General features: G+C 37.7%; 1 protein-coding gene across 1 annotated transcript; it reads right to left on the bottom strand.

Moving 5' to 3' along the window:
* Positions 1 to 1,976: 1,976 nt before the first annotated feature.
* LOC117790133 (serine/threonine-protein kinase Warts) lies at positions 1,977 to 21,153 on the bottom strand. Its single transcript, XM_034629423.1, has 9 exons — positions 21,043 to 21,153; positions 13,646 to 14,644; positions 5,196 to 6,692; positions 3,802 to 4,705; positions 3,396 to 3,516; positions 3,211 to 3,326; positions 3,070 to 3,148; positions 2,815 to 3,010; positions 1,977 to 2,751 (listed from the first exon to the last, which is right to left on the bottom strand). The coding sequence occupies exons 2-9, from the start codon at positions 13,766 to 13,768 to the stop codon at positions 2,350 to 2,352; spliced, it is 3,438 nt and encodes a 1,145-aa protein (XP_034485314.1). The 5' UTR covers positions 13,769 to 14,644; positions 21,043 to 21,153; the 3' UTR covers positions 1,977 to 2,349.
* Positions 21,154 to 21,171: the final 18 nt, after the last annotated feature.

Raw genomic sequence — 21,171 nt, 5'->3', positions numbered from 1 at the left:
AAATAACTTATATTTCAAATATTACGCATAAATGTATTTTAATCAAAATAAGCAAAAAACGGATAAAACACTTTTTGTCTTGATAAATTTACAAAATTATTATAATTATTAAATTTACAATGTGAAAATAAAAACAAAAATTATTAAAATTCAAATCATCTGTGTGTTTTTATTATCTTATAAAGGGGATTGGGATTTGGAATCGATATATAAACGGAGATCGTGTATCCTTCAAAGCAAATGCGGTTAAGTTTAAATTTATCAGTCGCTTTCTTGAGTTACATTATTCGGTATTGCTATTAAATTATCGGGTACTTAGAAACACCTGAATTTTTGTATTGTCAGTTGAAATAGTCATATATTAAAAACATTCAAATATTTTTTTAAACACTTCTCTAAAATTAACATTTCATCTAATCTCAGACTGTAAAAGAATTTTCGTCCCAATTCCCATAAAAACTCAAGGATTTAATTTTTTTTTTACATATTTTGCTTTCCATTTATTAATTTGTTATTGTAAATGAATTGACCAAGGCACGCGATTTGTTTCTTCGTTATTTGTCAATTAGCTTAACTTATACATTTGTTAAAGAAACAAAAAACTGAAATGCTAATTTAAAACAAAAGTCCGATACAAACGCATTACCAACGGAACTTACAAAAAACAAATAGATATTTAATGTACTTTTGCTTAGACACGAAAATTAAACTAATTTATTTGTTAGCGATTTATAAACTAAAAAACATCTTAGCATTAAAAATGTATTGCATAATTATATAAAACTATTACAATTTATGTATAATATATATAATAATTATGTAAATAGATATAATATATATATATAGATTTATTTTAAATTTTTGTTTCTGTTTTTCCATTTTGTTTCCTTAGAGAATTTCTGTTGAATATTATAAAAAACAATTTCATTTGGCATTCAACAAGTTCGTCTAACATTTCTAAAATAATTAGTTTAGTTAATTATGGTATATATATGTATATGTATATGCATAGAATCTATACGATAGATACAATATAGTTTGTTCTTTTTTTGGGGGGTTGTGTTTGTGGTTGGTGGAGGGCGCGTAATACGTTCATAGATTGTTTGAATGAGCAGTGTGTGTGATAAGAGTGATAAGAGCGCGCCCGCGGGCATTTTATAATAGTAGATAGAATTTGTAGATTAGGCTTATAAGACCCGCTTATATCGCTAACTTGGTGCGATGCTGTGCGTCTGTCGAGATCGGTTCTCATTGATCCTCCTCTCTTCCGCACATTATTCATTTGTTTTCTTCTGTCAAGCTAAAGTTTCAAGTCCCTTCAAATGGCCTAAGACTATCCAGCCTGCTGAGATAGTTGCCATTGAGATAACACTTTTAAAATTGGTCCAGTGTGTGTATATATATGTATGTAAGTGTGTGAAAGTTGTCTAGGCTTAGTTAAATTCGCTTCTCCCTTTGTTGCTCCTTCAAGGCATGTAGTTCATGTATATATAAATATATCTGTAAGTATATATAGCTTTTTTGAGCACCAGAAAAATTGGTTCGATTGGTATTCCAAGTCTATATAAATTTAACATATTCATACCGTACATAACTATTTGTATTATATATTTATATATATTTATAGATGTGTGTAGGTGCGTGTGTTTTTGTATGTGTAAGATCTTTAGTTAACAAAAAAATCAAAAAGTTATGACTCATTTCATTTAAATTTATTCAGTTCATGCAATCAAGCATATATTTATGTATGTAAGTGTGTATGTATGTATGTATATGTGTAGTCCCTTTCTAACCTTTTGTATATAATTTTTTTTATTGTATTTCTACTTTTATTTTTATATAAATATGTATTAATATGCATGTAGTTCTTCTTGTTGATGTGTGTGTGTGCCATTTGCAATAATTTCTACAATAAAAAAAGATTTGCCAAAATTTAAACATCTTCTGCTCATATAAGTGCCTCAACTTTTCCATTATTTGGCAACAAATTTCACTAAAACGCTAAATGAATATTTTTTTAAAAATAGTTTAAGACTTTACAGCGTCGCTGTTAACATGCTGCTAACCTAGGCAGTTGTAACCAGGCTGACTGAACAGCGCTGTTAACTTGTGTAGATTCAACAGTGTTGATGCTACCACGCTGTAAGCAAACTGTCAACGTGTGCAGACATAACAGCGCTGCTGCTAACAAGCTGTTGGCACACTGTTAACGAACGCTGCTGCAATTTTAAGACTTAACAGCGTCGCTGTTAACACGTTCTTGGCACACCGTTAACGTGCGTCTTCTCAAGCATTTGTGACTATTTGACTAACAATGATATATGTTATGTATGTATATTATGACCGAGATCAGACATAAACCGGCGCCTGATCGTCCGTCATGTCCGGCTGCTGCCGATCATCGAAAAATCTTCTAAATGTAAATTCGAAAAATCCATGGAATTGCCTATCATTCAGATCGATATCATCGCCGCTGCTCAAATTGGAATCATTTGATCGCAACTTGTCGGGGTCAACGGGATCAAAGTTGGACGTATCTGTGGGATGTTTGATTTCCGGTATATATGGTGCCTTCTGCTTGCGCATATCCGCAAAGTCAATGCCCTTAAAGAAATCGTGACCCTTGACTTCATCCACGCTCTTGCCGAGCCTTTTATCCGACGATGCGCAGAGTCGTCGTATCAAATCTTTTGCATCCCGTGATAGCTGATTTTGCGGCGGTATATGAAGCGTCTTCTCCCAATTTATGACCTGTGATTAGAGACAAATAATATTAGCCACAATATATAAATATACTATGTCCACTGAGTCAACCTTTTGTTGTGTTTCCATTGGGCTGTTGGCCAGAAAAGGTGGCTGTCCCACCAGCATCTCGTAGAGAATGACGCCAACGCTCCAGTAATCGCATAGTTGTGTATAACCGCTGCGTTCCAACACCTCTGGAGCTATATAGTTGGGTGTGCCGACCAGTGAGTGTGCCAGGACTCTTTGATGATCCCGCATGCGTCGCCTGTACAAGGATTACAATTATTAGAATCAATTGACAATGATAATGACTGTTCAACTGACCTCTCCAACACTGTGGGCTTTGTACCATTCTCCGAGTAATCCTCCCAAGGCTCCATCGAGTCCTGCCGCGAATGATTACCTACGAGACATATATTATATTGAGTATTTAACGCATTTTGGTATGCAAAGAGTTGAAGGTACCATTCTCTTGATAGTATTTGGAGTTGTGCGTCCATCTAAAGCCAGTGCAAAGACCGAAATCGGTGAGCTTTATGTGTCCATCCCGGTCAATGAGTATGTTATCGGGCTTAATGTCCCTAGAAAATATATATACATACATTAATAAATGTAAACTGAGTGATTATATAATCGAGTGTGTGACTTACCTGTGAATGAAGCCCATTTTGTGCACACTGTCGACGGCGCAGGTGATCTCAGCTATATAGAAACGTGCCAGCGGTTCCTCAAAGATGCCCAGCTTGATCAGCAGCGACATCAGATCACCACCTGTAACAGTTTAAAACATTGATAGTTAGCATGAGTGTTTGTTTTTTTATTACAAATACAATTTACATTAAGTAAAGCAGTGTAAAAATGCAAAAGTGCATTTAAAGTCGATTTTAAATGATCAGGAATATGATCGATAATCAGTTTATAGAGAGAAGTAGTAGTGTAAAGTATGATAAGATACAAATTTTAAATTAAACCATGAAAAGTGAAAATTTAAACTGTTTTGGAAACAGATCTCAAGTTGATCTTGATGATGATGATGTTTATAGAACGGTTACTCACCGGGTATGTAATCCATAACGAAATATAAATTATCCTTATCCTGAAAACTATAGTATAGCTTGACAACCCAATTGTTGTCGGCCTCGGCCAGAATATCACGTTCGGCTTTCACATGAGCCACCTGATTGCGCTTGAGGACGTCCGCTTTGCGCAGTGTCTTCATCGCATACAAATGATTCGAGGTGTCGATTTTACGGACCAGAGTCACCTCACCGAATGCCCCAACGCCAATGGGCTTAATCTTGACGAACATGCTCTTGTCCATCTTGGCCCGTTTGAGGCGTATGTAATTGCTCTCCTTCTGATTGAGCATCTTGCGCATCTCGATTTGTGTTTCATCCGAGAGTCCAACCTTAAGCATTTCCTTTTCCAACTGATTTTTACGGAACGTTCGCTGGCGATACGATTTAATCACATTCTCGATATGTTGCTCCATGAAGAATTTGAAAGCCTGCGGCGAATATTGTCGTATTCGAAACTCTTTGCGCTCCTCCTCCTTCTCCTTGGAGATTTGCTTGCGCTCCGGGATCGGAGATGCATGTTTGATCTTCTTACAGGCAGCTGCTGCTGAGGCAACAGTTGAACCGTTGCTGCCACTCGAGCTGTTGCCATTGTTGCCACCACTTCCACTGTATTTGGCTGGTGGAATTGGTGGTGTTGTTGCCAAATTGCTGTTGCTTATTTGTATGTTGTTGTTGTTGTTGTTGCTGTTATTATTATTATTGTTGATGTTGTTAATATTGCAAGCAGGTTTCATTTCAGCTGTCAAGTTGACATTGTTGTTGTTGTTGTTGTTGCTGTGGCTGTTGGCCAACTCGGGCGTGGTAACACGTGCACTTTGATACGGCGGCGGCGGCGGCAGCTGTCGATTGCCATTGCCATTGCTGCTCACGGGCAACGGTTGCTGCAACATGCAAATAAAGATAAGAGAGAGAAGCTAGTTAATGTTGCTGTTGCAAGCATATTACAGTCAAACTTTCCTATAATGAACTTTTATACATTGATTTTTATTTATCCCTTTTTGAGCCATTTATAATTAGTTCGTTTAAAAATTTTCTTTCTACTTTTGGTGCACTTATAACTTTTAATAATCATTTTTTTCTGAAACCTGTTTTAATTTCATTTCGAATTTACATTACTTAAAGTTTGTTTAATTTAAGTCCTGTTAAGAAAATAACGTTCAATTTTAAATACTAAGTCCAAATGAAAAGTTTAATTTTTAAAGATTTCTTATACTGTTTCTAAAACTGTGCTCTCGATTAATTACTTAAAACTTTATACGGAACGTATTATCATAATTATTCCTCTTTACTACAAAGTACATTTTAGTGACTTTAATTTTTTTTTAATAGGAAAATTTGACTGTAAGTTGATCGATTTATTTATAGACGCACCTTTTGCTGTTGTTGCTGCTGCTGCTGCTGTAGTTGTTGCTGTTGTTGCAGCTGCTGCTGTTGTTGTTGCGCCTGCAACGCACGTAACGTCTGCAACTGTTGCTGCTGCTGTTGTTGTTGCTGCTGCTGCTGCTGTTGCTGCAACTGTTGCTGCTGTTGTGGCTGCGGCGTTGTGGCCGCCTTGGCCTGCATGCTCTTGGCATAGGAGGGTGGCTCCATGGCGGCTCCCTTGCTGACCACCGCACCACCATTCAGTGCATTGACTAACAGAGGGGGCGTTGTGGCCGCCGGCGGCTTAACCGCACCTGCCACAACGACGGGCGTGGGCACGAGCAGGGGGAGGGGGGAATGCTGCTGAGCAGCGGCTGCTGCCTGTTGCTGTTGCTGCACCACCGCCGGCGACTTTTGCGGATAGGAGGGTGGTGCGGCAAGCACATGCACGGGAGAATTGCTCGCGGATGCACTGACCGGCGATTGTGGTGCCACGGCGGTTTGCAGCACCGGTTTCTGCACCTGCGTCGACTTGACGCTCTGCATGATAATGGGCTGTTGCGTGCGCGCCTGATAGACACGTGGCTGTGGCCTTGCCACGCCCACGCCCGTTGAGGCTGGCAAAATGCCGCTGCTGTTGCTCACGGTGATCGGACTTGGCGAGCCCGCCGACGTGGCCGAGTAGATGCCACTGCTGGGCGACTTGCGGTAGTCGGATTGCTGTGACTGCGTCGGCGACTGACGCGATTGCATGGAGGCGGTGTAGCTGGGCGGTGGTGGTGGTGCTGCCGATACCACCGATACCACCGTGTTGAGCATGTACGGCGGCGGTGGCTCCACAACTGCACCACTGCTCGCCCCTTGATACATGTTGAGTGCCTTCATTTGCTGCGTCAGCTGCTGTTGCGTCTTGATACCCCCTTGGCCTCCACCATTCTGTGGTATCACCGGCGACGTGCCACGCGTTGTGGGGCAACTGGGCGTTATTGCAGCGGGACGAGTCAGGGCTGGCGAGCGACGTTTGAACATCTGATTGGTGGGTGGTGGTGGCGGTGGTGTCGCCGAGCTGCCCACTCCCACTCCAGTGGGATTGCGCGGCGGTGGCGCTGGCGGCGCTGCATCGCTGAAGCTGCTGGGCGACGGCGAATATTGGCCGGTGCTCGCCCGACCGCTCAGCTGCTGGTGGGTGTGCGAGTGCGGACTGTCGGAGCGGGAACTGCCAGCGCCCGAGTCCAACGCCGGACTGCAGCGTAGATAATGCGTCGGTGTCTCCCGCTCGATGCTCGGCTTGCGTATTAACTTGGGCGGTATCAGTGAGTTGATTATCTTTGGCACATGTCCGTTGGCCGTCGGCAACGCCACGGAACCGCCGACCGGCGATGGCGGTACAACGACATCGGGCGACGGTGACGCCGACGGAGGCGGTTCCAGTGCCAGCTTTGCATGGTGGTACTCGGTTGCATCGTTACGACCATTCGCGGCGGTATATCGCAGAGCTGTGTAATTCTGCAAAAAGCAAAAGAGGAGAAATCGGAAGCGATAAGTATGCTGTAGGGATAATCTTTATTTGATTCTGATAAAATGTTATCTATAAGACGGTCTCAAATCCAGATATCAAGATCTCGGCTTTGATTTCAATTCAAAATTTGCCTCCTTTGGAATTCTGAAAATTTTAAATCTTAAGTTTTCACTTATACTCAACTTCTTGTATTGTAATTAGTATTTAAAAAAAAAACACTTTAAATTTGATTCTGAGTCATTTCAATTTCTTAAAAAAAAGTTATGATAAATTGAACAAAAATTTGGACTTGTAAAGTTACTAGATTCAAAGTCTGACCAACTTCAAGCACTCATTACTTTCTCAAAATTGGACCGATCTTCAATTAGAAAATTTTTCCTATTAGAAATACACATGTACATAGGCTTCGATTTATTGACGAGAGTGTGTAAAGTATATATAGTCTTTATCATAGTTATCGTTACCGCTATAACTTTTTACACATTGAACATTTCATCTTATGGGCCTGACTCCAGCAGGCTCGGAAATAAAAATTCCTGTCAAACTTCATACAAAAATCTGCAGGAATTTTTCGTTTTTTTTTAATATGAAAAAAACTGAAGCAATTTTTTGGTTTTTTTTATATGAAGATTGACAGGAATTTTAATTTCCTGACCTGCTGGAGACAGGTGTGAACTCTAAAATAGTTATCGTACGAAAATAATAATATTACTATTTACGCATCTTCAAAGATTAATCGTTCAACATGTATATATCTATATTTTCCACAACTTTTATCACCCCTTCAGCCACCTCATATACAATACAATTATCCCCAGAAACTACGCCTCTGCCAGGGACAGCATTCCTGTGCTGTGAGAAACTTTTGGTTGTGTATTTACATATGTATGCCTCTGCATATGTATGTATGTGTGTGTGTGTTTGGATCAGTTCAAAAACTAAACAAAAGGCGCATACAAAAGAAAAAGAAAAATGCGAACAGCGCCTAAAACAAAAGGCACAAGAAACGCGGCGGTCAAAGCAATGAAATCAAATTCTTGCCATCGCTGAGAAATTCCTAAAAGTCAGGAGCACTCACACACACACACACACACACCCAACTATGCAAAGATACAAGCTCAACAGGAGAGCGCAGAGCAAATGAGAACAGATACAAACAGACAGACAGAGAGAGAGAGAGAGCGTGAAATAAACAACAACAATGGCAGCAAAGCGATCGCCGGCTGACAGATTGCAGCAAACAACAGAAACAGAGGCAACCTTCAGTATGAGTGTGTGTGTGCACTTTGCTGCTGCTGCTGTTGTTGTTGTTGTTCTTGTTATTGTTGCTGCTGCTACCCGTTTTACGCATTCTTTTGATGCTACTACATCATCGTCTTTCTTTTGTGACTGATCCTCACAGTTTGACTCTGTCGACTCTGACTTTGCATGAGCGATGGCCATAAATTTGTGATGGCAACGTGACAAGAGATAATATATGCACATATTATAATCGTTAAATCACGCACAGTCACGAATTCTCTTAGCCTTAACATACCAGTAACACTGTTAAGCTGACGCTCTTAATGCTTAAGCTTTCTTTTAAAAAAAAAGCTTAGCAAAAGCTCTTAACCTAGAATATTGTAAATTGAGACTGATTAAATAAATTTCCCAGAAAATTTAATCTTTTCAATTGATTTTTGTAGAATTTAATTTCTGACAAGTACACAAATTCAAAGTATCTTTACTTCTAGATTTCTCAACTGATTATGGTTTTTTGCACAAGTTTTCTGTATATTATATGACTTTTTAGAAATTTTCAGCATTTAAAAAATTTATCCTAAGAGAAAGAATAACTAAAAATATCTGTAATATCATGTATTGCAGCGACAGGTGATATCTATTATATTTATGGGATATTTAAATGCTGACTAAAGTTGAAATAATAAACTATAATCACAGATGCTCCACTTGTAGCATACTTTTTAAAGTTATTACAAGTTATAAAGATGCTTTACCTATTTAAATATGTATAGAAATATATTTATCTGAATTTTATATCTGTTTGCAGCTGTATTCACCCTCAAGTGGGCGTACACTTAATGTGCGACCAGACTAATTAAAACCAAGGACGTCGAAACCCAACAAAAGACCCCCAGCAGACAATCTGACGCGATGTCATCGCATAGTCTTCATCTTCTTTTTTTAGCCCGATCCGTCGTCTTACAAGCAAACCAATTGACGGCAAATTAGCCAAAAGCCAATGGGCGCACTAAATCAGCTGAACCGTCACGGCCACCCTTGTTCCCGCCCCAAGGTGCCGCCTACACGCAAATTCGCAATGCAAAATCTTTGAACGATATAAAATAAATTGGATTTGTGGGGAGGGCGGTAAACACTTTCGCTAATCCACTTAGCCAATTACCACTGCAATTGGCCGTAAACCAAAAAAAGTATGTATATATATGTGTACAAGGGCCAGTTTATTACCTTGACCGAAATAACTTTGAACCTGACAATACTATATATCTATAGTTTATTTGGTGGCTGATAATATCCAACTTGTCCGCGGGGAATTTGGAATATTTTTTTTGGGATTTTCTTTGGCAACATACATAATTTGGTCAAAAATCGCGCACAACGCCAAAAAATACATCAAAATTCTTGGCAACTGCCAAAACACGTATCTACACATGCATATATCATAGTATACACATATAGATGTAGATATAGTATATTTATATATAAGTATACTTTGGGGAATGCTATACCAGAACAGTCAAACATTTTTGTTTTGGCCGCCTTTGTTATTATTAGAGACGGGCCAATGTTCTTTTTTGGTCGTTTGCTTTTCTTGTTGTTGTAGCTCTTCCACTGAAAATGATATATATATTTATGTACATATTTATTTAGGTGAAAATTCTTTAGAAAATAGCGACACGTCGCACGAAAAATCGCGCAAATTAAATACAAATTACACCCCAGGGAATCTGCGAAGCGAACAACAAAATCTGGACGGTCTCCAAAAAGTGGCAATTCTATTGAATTTTTGGGTTAGCACGATCATTATAAAAGATGTATTATTTTTGAAACGATTTTATCTAATGCTTGAAATAATATATGTATTTCAATTATACCTTAATTTTTACAATATAAATGTATAAATTTTTTTTTTTATCGATTTCCGCCTAAATTAAAATTTCCAATTTCCTGTCAATTAACTACATAATAATTCCTAGGGAAAATACCTTAACGTAATTATGTATATATTGAATCGGCCGTAGATATACAACCTTTGCTGACGCACAAGAGAATACCACGAAATACTTTTCTAATTAGCCAATATCAACTGTAACGTGGGAAAAACTTGCTATCGATCAACATAACGTAATCAAATGTATGGTGATCGACAGCAAATTGTGACCTTCCTTTGCTGTGCGTATGCATACTTTTGTCAGGCATTGTATGCGATTTATAAATAGCTTCAGGGCTTATGACAACCAATTAGGCTTAAAGGCCGGATTACATGTGTATACGTGATACCCTGTACAAAGCTAACGAGCATATCTGTTGTTGTTTGTACACCCAAAAAATCAGTTGAAGAGCATTGAAGGGGAAGCTGTACATTGTTTGCTTTTATTGCTTTTTCGTTGTGGCTAATTTATTTATGCATATTTCTTATTGTTAAGCTGTATTGATTTTAATTTTAATATATCGTCATTTAGCCCACTGTTGACGGCGTTGGTGTTTCAGTTAATTTATTTTGATCGTTTTGTTATTTTAATTAGTTCTACGTAAGTCTTTTTATTTTCAAAAAGATATATGTATTTATTTTTATCCAAATATGGTATAAACTCGTGTTGGGCCGGGTTGGGTTCGTGTCTGTGCTAGACGCGCTGCCATTTGATATTTATGGTATTGTCAAATGCGACACGATCGTTTTATGGTAGCCGGCGGCAATGTCCATGGCTAAAAAGCCGTCCAAAAGAAGCGGTAAAGCGTGGGCGTGAACATGGCCGCCGAAAGTGTTGAGCGACCCATGAATAAATTGTATTTATTTATCATTTTTGAGTCTGCCCACATATGTAACTGAGGAGAGTCGATTCGCCATATATGAGCAGATTATGGCCAGGGTATTTAGTGCGCAGCATGACCAATTTGTTAATGCCACGTGGCCAAAGCGAAAGTTGGCCGAAAATGAGAAATATGCAATGTGCCTGCAGACATCGGCAAACATTAAATTCCCAACTGTCAATGCTTTCGGCCTGGTCATAACAATTTGCCGCATCCCGTCAGCAAACATTTTTTATGGCCCAAAAGCAAGCTCCTCGCATCGGCCACATTGGTTAGAACCCTGGCTTGGACCCGGCTTAGCCGCAGGAATGCGCTGGCTAATCGTATGGTACGAGCGCTCGATCATAATTTACAATCGCACAAACAGTAGCTGGCAGTAGGAATCGTAAAATTTTAAATTAATGACCCGTCAGATCATATTTAAGCATTTTTATTGCTTGCCAGGCAAACCGTCTAACCGTCTGTCCGTCTGTACGTACGTCCGTCCGTCTGAGAGACTGCATTTTCAGCTTAAGGCTGAAACAACCGATAAACCAAAGAGCAAACCATTTTAAATCATTATTCGCAAGTTGTTGCCAAATTATACAGCAATTTCCAGTTAAGATTTAATAAATGCAATGCACTCGCAAAACTTGAGCGAAATATTTGGTAACAGATTGTGGAAATTGTACCATTTTCAATCTAATGTACCAAACGTCTTATTCATTATATAATGGAGTGTATCATTTCAGAAAATTTTAATTGAAAAAATAACTAGGGCTTAAAGAATTATCAAATTAATATTCCGCTTTTAAGTTGTTTATAAAGTTATTCAAAATCACAGTATTTAAGAAATATTTTCAAAACAAATAATCGTAGATTTATTTCAATGAAGAAAACAAGAAAATAAGACTGTATTTATTTAATTGATACTATTAATTAAAGTGGTACTTATTATGCGCGCTCTTTTTAAATTAGGTACAAAATCTTCTATATTTCAGATGGTAACCGTTATTGCAAGTTCTCTCTTACTCATTGCTCATTGCATTGCTCTCTTTATGGAGCTTTTGAAGACTGTGACGTCAATGTTAAATATCCAGGGTGATCGCGTGCACACACACGCACGCAAGAGAGCAAGCGAGAGAGATATATACGGCTGGACATTTTGTCTGGCAGAGAGCCGCCCACTCAGCAGCCCGCACCACTATATGCGTGTGCGTATGTGTGTGTGTGTGTTTCTTAATGGCAGAAGGTCAATTGCATTTCGTTGGCAGTTCATTAATTTCATTTCAAGCTCTCTGCATTTATATTTAGCACGTACACACACACTCACGCACACACACTTACACTCTCGCCCACATCTTCTATTTGAATGCTTCTTGATTCTTGAATGTTTTTTTTTCTTATCATTTTTAACTTTCTGGCCAGGCTAATTGCCAACTCCTGTCTCCCACGTCATTTTGACAAATGTCTTGGCCAACATTGATGTATTATTACGCATCCATCGCAACGCACAGGTGAATAACTTTGCGGCGGCTCGTGCCATCATCAGGTGAACATGTTTCCGCCCACGTTCCTGTTATTGTTTCTCTTTCTCTCTCTCTGTCTCTTTCTCTCTCTCTCCCTCTATTGTACTTCTCGTTGTCGCGCGACAAGCGTTTTATCTAGTTGTTAATTTGTTATAAGTTGTCGTGTTTTTTGTTTTTTTTTTATTTTCCTGCCTGAAAATGTTGCTGCATCATTTGTAAAGCACTAAAACAACTGATAAGTTTGTTTTTATGTAAGTTACGCTCTCATTCTCTTACTCATTTGCTCATCGTCCCTCTCTTTCTATCCTTAAGCATTAGTTGCCCGTTTGGAAAGTTTCTTAACTGTTCATTATTATCAACTATTTAGTGAATCATCGAAGAAATTATATTCAATTTTTAGTCCAGACTTTGTAAAAATGTTTCTTAAAATTCAAAGAATTTTCGAATGCGTGATAATATTTATACGGTTTCCGGTGATAAGTTTTCCATTGCAATTGAGAGATTATTAATTGGGTTCAGCGACTTAGAAATTTTGTATACAGCCAGTCATGTAATTATTTTGACAAAATAAAAAATTAACATATTTGATTCTTATTTAAACAAAATATTTAATCTAATGGATCTCATTTTGTTCATAAGAGAAGATAGGAAAAAATATTTAGACATAATACGGTGCCACAGAAAACGAAATAGTTTTTTTTTAAGAAAAATTTGAAAAGCAAAGAATAGTTCGATAGTCAAAAATAATAAAATTTTCTAAATAAACAAAATTTGAATACAGAATGAATAAAGGGGGCAAACTATGATCAAAATAACATTCCGCTTGAAAATCGGTTCACTTTTAATAGAGTTATGACAGTTCGAAGTTGCTCAGGCCTCTGACCTAGCAACTCTACAAGTAAAAATTTTCTTTATTTTGACATGATTTTTTACAAAAAAATGAAAGGCCACCGAACCAAGTATGAAGTGTCGTTTTATGCTAATTACGATATTAAGAGTTGATTAAAAGTAAAAACTTGAGATTTAAAATTTTGAATTTTCAAAATTTCAAAGGGGGGACCTTACCATTAACGTGGAACCATGGCTATGATGGTCGAAAAAAATAAAACTTTTGAAATGAACAAAATTGAAATACAGTATGAATTAGGAGTCCGAATCATGATCGAAATGGCATTCCGATTGAAAATCGGGCCAGTTATTTTCAAGTTATGACAGTTTGAAGTGTGTGAACTTTTGACCTAGCAACTTTACTACAACAGTACCGGTACAAGCGTTTCGGTTTTCGGTTCTTGAAAGAGAATTAATTTCAGTAAAATTAAACGGTTAGGTTACGGATACGGTGTTATTCCCTGATTTTGTGAATTATTAAGTAAACTTACCTGATTATTTCTATGATTATTTTGTACTTCGAATCGTGTTAGATCCTGTTTAATGCTCTCGAGCGCTTCCGCTGTGTATTTATCATTGGGGCGACCGCCCCTTTTTTCGCCCGCTGGATGCATTATGCTGCTGCTTCTTCTCTTTGTGATATTTAGCACTCATATCACAAAATGCTCCGCGCTCTCACCCACACACGCACGACACAAAACAGACACACACGCACACACACACACTGGCACACACACACACACACTCACACTCACGCACACACTGTCACGCGCGCGTAGACTAAACGGCAGCAACGATATTATTTTAATAAATACTTGAGGTTACTATATTTATAAATATATATTTTTTGGGAGATGTGTGTGTGTGGCGGAGATTTTCTGCCTCTCCATGCAGCTGATTTTCTTCTTCTTTATGCTGTATTTTGTAAGGAATTGCTGCTGTTGTTGGTCTTATGTTGAGCAGCTTACTAGTCTTGGTTTGAGGCAAGTAAGCAAGTAGATTCTTGTTATTATTAAGATTAAAATATATTAGCTTGCTTTTTTGCTTTTATTTAACACTCGGCAAATTCTTCACTAAGGCACTTTATTTGCATTATAATAAAAACATTTGTGTGATTTTGATTGTTATAAGATTCACAGATACACTTGTGTGCTTGTTATAAATCTTCATTTTATTTTTTCGTATCACATTTTCTGCCGTTGCCCTTTTTAATTTATTTATTAATAAATGATTATCATTTTGTTTCTTGTTGTTTATCACAATTTCTGGCACTTATCAATGTCATCATGATCATCTTTGCAATAGCATTAATATTTTGGTCGGACACTGGATGTCATTCGATGAATGAATTTGAATAATTCAATACGAATTCGTATTTTGATTTGATTTTTAGCCTGAGCAGCAAACAATTCACAACACACACACCACTCGGCTTTTTTGACTTGACGGAATTTTAATTAATAATATACACGATCGATGTCGCCAACTTGCTGAAAATAGACACAAAACAGAAGACACAAAATAACTAAAAATGTGAAGAGGACGCCAAACAGAAGCAACAAAAGCCAAAGTAAGAATATAGTTGTAGGTGATTGCTTGACTAGCAGATACCATGTGAAAATTAATTCAACTTCCAACAAGTTCTAGTCAAAAAACCAAGGAAAACTATGGAAAATGCCGACTAACGATAATAATATCCTGAAATATAATTAAATTATAGACATATTCTCAATGTTTGTCCCACAAGCAAAATGCGGTGGATTAAGTATTTATTAAATGCATCTACATATTGGAAAATATTATTATAGTTAAGATCTTAAATTAAATTCATTAAAATGAAATAGTCGATTAAATAAGTATTATCGATATAATATAATCCATGTTGATTAAGCTTTCAAAATATAGTTTGATGAATCTGTTATAGGATTATTATTATTTTGTAAGATTTCTATTGAACTTTATCATTTAATTAACTTTAATGATAGTATTGCTTATAGTTTCTTTCAATCATTAACAAAATCTATACAAATTTTGTATTCATAAGATAGATAACGTTTATAAAATTGGAAGATGCATTTCAAATATTGAATTGGATATTGGTAAATTCAATTTGGCAATAGTATTATCGATAGTTTGCACCTATGTTATAGGGCATACACAGTTTCCGCCGTCATGTACTCGCTGAGTATACACTTTTTGGATCTAACCATAAATGCAGGGTATATAAAATTGTCACACGCTACGCAGACGCGACGCGTTTTAAAGGCAACTAAACTGCTCCATCACTCATGCACACGAGCACACACACATGCATAAACACACATACACAGACACTGCTCATTTACATGCCAAAGACGTGAGTCAGAAGAAAGACAAGCAGACAGCTACAAAATTGTGTTGGACACTTTGTTACAGATTTTTGTTTGTATTTGTTGTTCTGTTAAATTTTGTGTTTTATTGCAAATGACAGACAATGGAAAACGGCAATAATAGTCATTTTGGAATGATGATTTGCATACAATTTGGCCAAGTGACTTCGCCTCCCCTTTCTTCCCCTCTGCTGCAGAGTCGTAAGAGGTTTTTTTTTAGGTGGCGCATGCTCATAATTTATGCGTCAAGTAGCGCATTATGTCATAGCCGTATTCTGGGAAGCCAATAAATTGAAATTCCCTCAAAAATCTGTTTATGACGAACCATTAAGTTCACACACCACGAAATTAGCGATCAGCTTCGTAAGGGAGAAGGGGGAAGTGGGGCAAGGGCAAAGGGACTATGAAAGTGACCATCAATAGATACATTTATATATGTATGTATGGCACATACACATACCAATAATTTGTATGTAAACAAACACACAAAATTGCCGAAAAATTCGTCGAATTGTGCCAAGTGCAAATGAGTAAACGGAATAGCAATACATAAACAGACATGTAAATACATACATACATATTCTCATCAAAATTTACAGTAAAAGCTTAAGGTGTACATTTAAAGTAGACTATCTAAATAAAAGAATATTTAAAACTTGTAAATAAATTTTCACTAAATTTGCAATTAATGTAAAAAGAAATATTGTTAAATTTACGAAAATAACAAAGAATATTTTTATTTAAATAATATGAAATATTTTTCAAAGCTATTTAGCATAATTAGAATTTTGTTTTATGGACTATTTAGACTGGAAGCGAAATGAAAACATTACATAAAACTTAGGAAATGCTTGAGCATAACTTTTAATTTTAACGTTAACATGACATGTAAAATGTTAATAAAAGCTCGCAGCTGTCAGACAGTAGCTTTTCGACAAAGATAATTAATTTGTGCAATTAAATAAATTTCATCCTTTTTTTTAAATCATTTAAGGCGTAACAGTTAGAAATAGATCAGTTATTTATGTTAGTATACACATAATAGCTTAACATACAAATAGAGGACTCGTAACAGTTAACAGTAAATGTTAACCGCCTTTGGAATGCAATCGTAATCGTAAAGCTAGGCAATTGTGGACCCGTAAATTTAGCTTATGTACATATTTTGCACTAACAAGAGAGTATAATTATATTGTTGACAAAAGTTGACTTTTGCGCCTTGTTGTTTTGTTGACACTACGCATTTTGTTATAGTGCTGTGGAATGCTGAATTTTAGAGACTTCGGATGTACATATGTACATACAAGATAAGCGAGTTTGAAGGTGCTTGGGATGATAAACAAACACGCGTCAAATCCTATTGTCAACAGAAGTGGCCCCCAGAGCTTTTGCTTGAATGTGCCAACCCCAACCCCAGCCCCAGCCCGCTACCCAGCCAACCCCTATCCCGGTCGCAACACCACCCCCTTCTGTACAGTTGTTACGCATTGTTGTACGCCATCAAAAAGTTTGTGCCAATTTTGGAAATTTTTACATTCCACACATACCTCAAAGTAATTTTGCTTGCGCAAAAAATAATGTATATATTTATACATATATCCAATCACTAATTAACAATACAAACAAGTGAGATACAGTGCAGTTGAGCGAGCACGACTAGGAGATACCGTGTAAGCAGCTACTTATTAGGCTCACAAGTATTTATATAAAAAATTATAATTAAAATATTCCCTCAGGGGTAATGGTCTATTAGGCTGGGCCAACTCCAAAAAAAAACCTTTACATGAATTAAGCCGAAAGAATTGGTTGGGGGACTCAACTTATTACACATACAGTACAGGGTATAAAAAGCCTTAGCAGCATACAAAGACAATTCACTCAAATTTTTGTCTGTCTAAGCGTGAGTGAGAGAGCAAGAGAGAGTGAGATGAGGGATTTTTGATGCGTTATTAAGCGGCTCGTTGAATGCGACGCTATTGGAATTTTTAATTGTTTAATTGCGGCCAAATTTTTGCTTGGATGACTTGAAAGACAATATGCCGCATTGAAACATTTTTATGAGCAATTATAAGCATTCGACATTAGACAAACAATTGCTAAAAATAAATTGCAGCGCATGATTAACAGAAATCATTACAGAAGGCGCAACATTTAACAGTGCGACTGCATGTTACTTGCTAGTTTCTGTAAAGTTTTATGCTAATGGCGCATGTTAAAAGCCTATTTTTAGTTAGTTTCTCTATTGCCAAAACGTCACTAAAAACGATCGTAAAATACTTGAGATTGTATGTGTGTGTCTATGTATGTGTGTGTGTGCGGGGGAGTCGCGTGCGCCTGTAAAATCCATAAGAAATTGGCCATCAAAATGCAAGGCAAGTGCAAAAGCAAATAAAATACATAACAGAAATGCCAGTCGCGAGAGAGAGATTATGAATGTGACTGTGAGAGCAAGCAGCAGGGGAGCAACACTCTCTCACAAGCACACACACACATACAGCCACTCTCACTTACACAGCAAAGCAGCGCAGCCTCGCTGGGCAGAAGATAAAAATAGTATTAGTTGCTGATTATTATTGCAAAAATGCGCATTCCTCGGCGACTTATCCCCACAAGGCGGCTGCTGCTCCATTCTCTGTGTTTTCGTTTCGTTTTCCCTTTTTTCATGTATACAAACACAAACACACACACTTGGATATACAATGTATGCATGTATGCATGCAGTTGCAGCAGGCATGTTTCAAAATGTGTAGAAAAAGAGAAAAGGAAAAAAATTGAAGCAAGAAGCAAGAAAAACGAGCTAAATTGCATTTTCGTCGTCGTTGTCGTTCGTCGATTGCAACTTGCAGCAGCCAACGGGCCGCTGCACAGTGGTTTTGCTTATATGGGAAAAGGGGTTAAATTTTTTGTAGTGATTATATCGGGTCAAAATATTTAAAACTGCTGTTGAACACGTCTACGCCCACTTTTGCCACCAAATATTAAAGACAAACCAAAAAAAAAATTGTACAAATGGATCTGTAAAATATTCACCCACTACCACCCACGCCAGAAAAAGAGCGACATATCTCAAACTCTATATATATTTTAACTATCATAATTTGAATTTTGTCCTATTGCAGGGACCACTGTACACTGGCGACGAGTGCAATGGAGTAAACGGTGATGAAGGGGGAGGGGGGATATCGATGCGATGTAACTCTCTGCCATCAATGGACAACCGCCCACCCAACGCCTCGCCCCCAAGCATAAAACTAGCCACAGACTGGGCCCCAACTGACTTGACTTGGCCTGTCCAGGCCTGGTCACTTTTTATCGTTCATTTACTTTTAAAAAGCAGCAGCAGCAGCAGCAGCAACAACAACAACAACATATCACTGTATTTATTGCCCTGCTCATGCCTGTATAAATGTTTGTGTGAGTGTGTGTTTTTGGAATGCACACGAACACATGCACATCGCCTCACCTGTTTAGTCGCTGCCTGCAGGCGGCAGCGCAGCCCACAACAGCAGCAGCAGAAACTACAACTCACACACACACGCATACACTCACACTATAATCCACTACGAATTGCATGCTGGAATGTGAATGGAATCTCAACAATTTTCAGCGTCGCTGACGATGACGCCGTCGTCGCTTTTGACGTCGCGTCGCTTGGCGCAACTTTTTGCACGTCAAATCAAAAATATAAAAACGATAAAAAAAACAAATTTAAAAAAATTCAACATTAAATTGCAACATTTATACGAGTATGTATGCAAATACATGCGAGTATGTATGTCATTTAGTTGACAGACCCCAAACATACATAAACAAGCAGCTTGAGAAATTATTGTCGCACTGACATTGAAGCGCATTTTTCACAGCAGCGGCAGAGACTGCAGCAGAGGCAGTGGCAGAAGCAGCGATGCCTCTAATTACAAGCGCACCCGCAGTTGTTGTTGTTGTTTGTCTTGCAGTTACTTGTGCCACATTTTGCATCTCTCATATTTACATTTTACATTGTATAGACGTTGTATTTCTTTCATAATATTTACAATAGGGGTATTCCAGTAAGCAAACAAACAATAAAAAAAGCTTTTTTTGTACCACAAATATTTAGATATTTATAAAATTTATATGAAATAACTGCATAGAAAATGGGAGAGCTTATATTGACAAAGTAAAACAAAATTTACGAAGCTTATTATTTTATTACAAATTAAATTTTCTAAGCACTGTACTGATTAAAATTGTCTTTTTTTTTGCTCTAATTGTTTACTTTATGAACAGATTGTTTAACTGACAATTGCAACATTTGTATGGTATACGATTTCTTTATTGCAGCTGCATGCAATAAATTAACTGTTGTTTATATTGTCAGTGAAAAAGAAGGCAATTCTGATAAGCAACTGGATTTTTCAAGAAAAACAGTGCTTTCAAATGAGCAATTGCTAATTAATTAATAATTTATTGTCAACTGCATTTGGATAGCGTTACATAAATAAATTGCAAACTAATAAACTACAGTTTTAAAAATTGATCACTTTATAAATTGAACACATCACGGGAATACCCCTAATATGCAAATTACCGCTGCAGTTGCTGTCGTCGCTTTATTTGTTGTTCTTGTTACCTTTTGTTTGCTTTGATTTTTCGTTTTCTAATTGTCGCGCTTGTTTTTATCAAATTGCACGCGAATTTGAGAAACGCCCACGTCAGATGCGTTTGGACACCTGAATTATTACGGCAATTAGCTGCAGATGGCATTTGAAAATGAAAATTAGTTAAGGACAACGCGGGGGAGCGAGAATGGCGGGGGAGGGAGGAGGCTTGTCATAATCATGTGCATATGCATGTAAATACACGTACATGGTAGATAGAAGAGAACAGCGACCAAAGGGAACAAAACAAATGCAACAAAAGTGCCAAAGAACGAAAAGGAAGAAAAGAAGGGAGTTCAAGTGGAAGTGGGAGTGGGAAAGAGAGGGCATACACTACTAGAACGGAGCAGTTGCAGCTGAAGAATTTAATCCGATTTGTAGTAAGTAACGAGCGCGCAGATGTTGCGAGCGAGCAACGACGACTTCGCTGTGCGGTGGTGGGGGGAACGGGCATAGAGTTAGGAAAAGCAACACACGCACACACAAACGCGCACGCACACACACACACACACACACACACACACACTTGCACTCACTTACGAACTGGGAAAATATATTGAGATGAAAAATATGTAAATACATGAACTGTTGCATGCATTTGGCATTTTTATTTTGGATTTTTCACAAAGCACGAAAATGCACTCACACACTTGCGTTTGCTTGCGTTTTTCTTTATAGATTTTCTTGGATTTTTTTTTAGAAAGAGAAACAGAGCCAGCCAGCACAATTGGAAATACATATGTACATACACGACACACACATTTACACACACTCACACATATGTACGCACGAACAGAGAAGTACTGAATTTTCGAGCTAAAAACACACGTCTCGCGCACTGTTTGCACATGCAATCGTTGCGTTTTTCATTAAATTTACCTTCACGCGCTGCGTTTTTGCACTTTTCACAAATTTTTCCTCCACCTCCACGCGCTGCGTTGTTTTAATTAATAATAATAGATAGCGATAGATCGTGGTGGCTAAGCGATAGACAGACATTAATTGTGA

The sequence above is a fragment of the Drosophila innubila genome (assembly GCF_004354385.1).
Source record: "Drosophila innubila isolate TH190305 chromosome 3R unlocalized genomic scaffold, UK_Dinn_1.0 2_E_3R, whole genome shotgun sequence".
Lineage (NCBI taxonomy): Eukaryota > Metazoa > Arthropoda > Insecta > Diptera > Drosophilidae > Drosophila > Drosophila innubila.
Note: the sequence above shows the minus strand (reverse complement) of the source record. Positions and strands in the feature narration are given on the sequence as shown.

Coding starts and splice junctions, on each gene's coding strand:
- LOC117790133 (XM_034629423.1), bottom strand. CDS start 13,768: ATGCATCCAGCGGGCGAAAAAAGGGGCGGTCGCCCCAATGATAAATAC. Junction 4,706..5,195: donor AGCAGCAACAACAGCAAAAG/GTGCGTCTATAA, acceptor TGCATGTTGCAG/CAACCGTTGCCCGTGAGCAG. Junction 3,011..3,069: donor AAGCCCACAGTGTTGGAGAG/GTCAGTTGAACA, acceptor ATCCTTGTACAG/GCGACGCATGCGGGATCATC.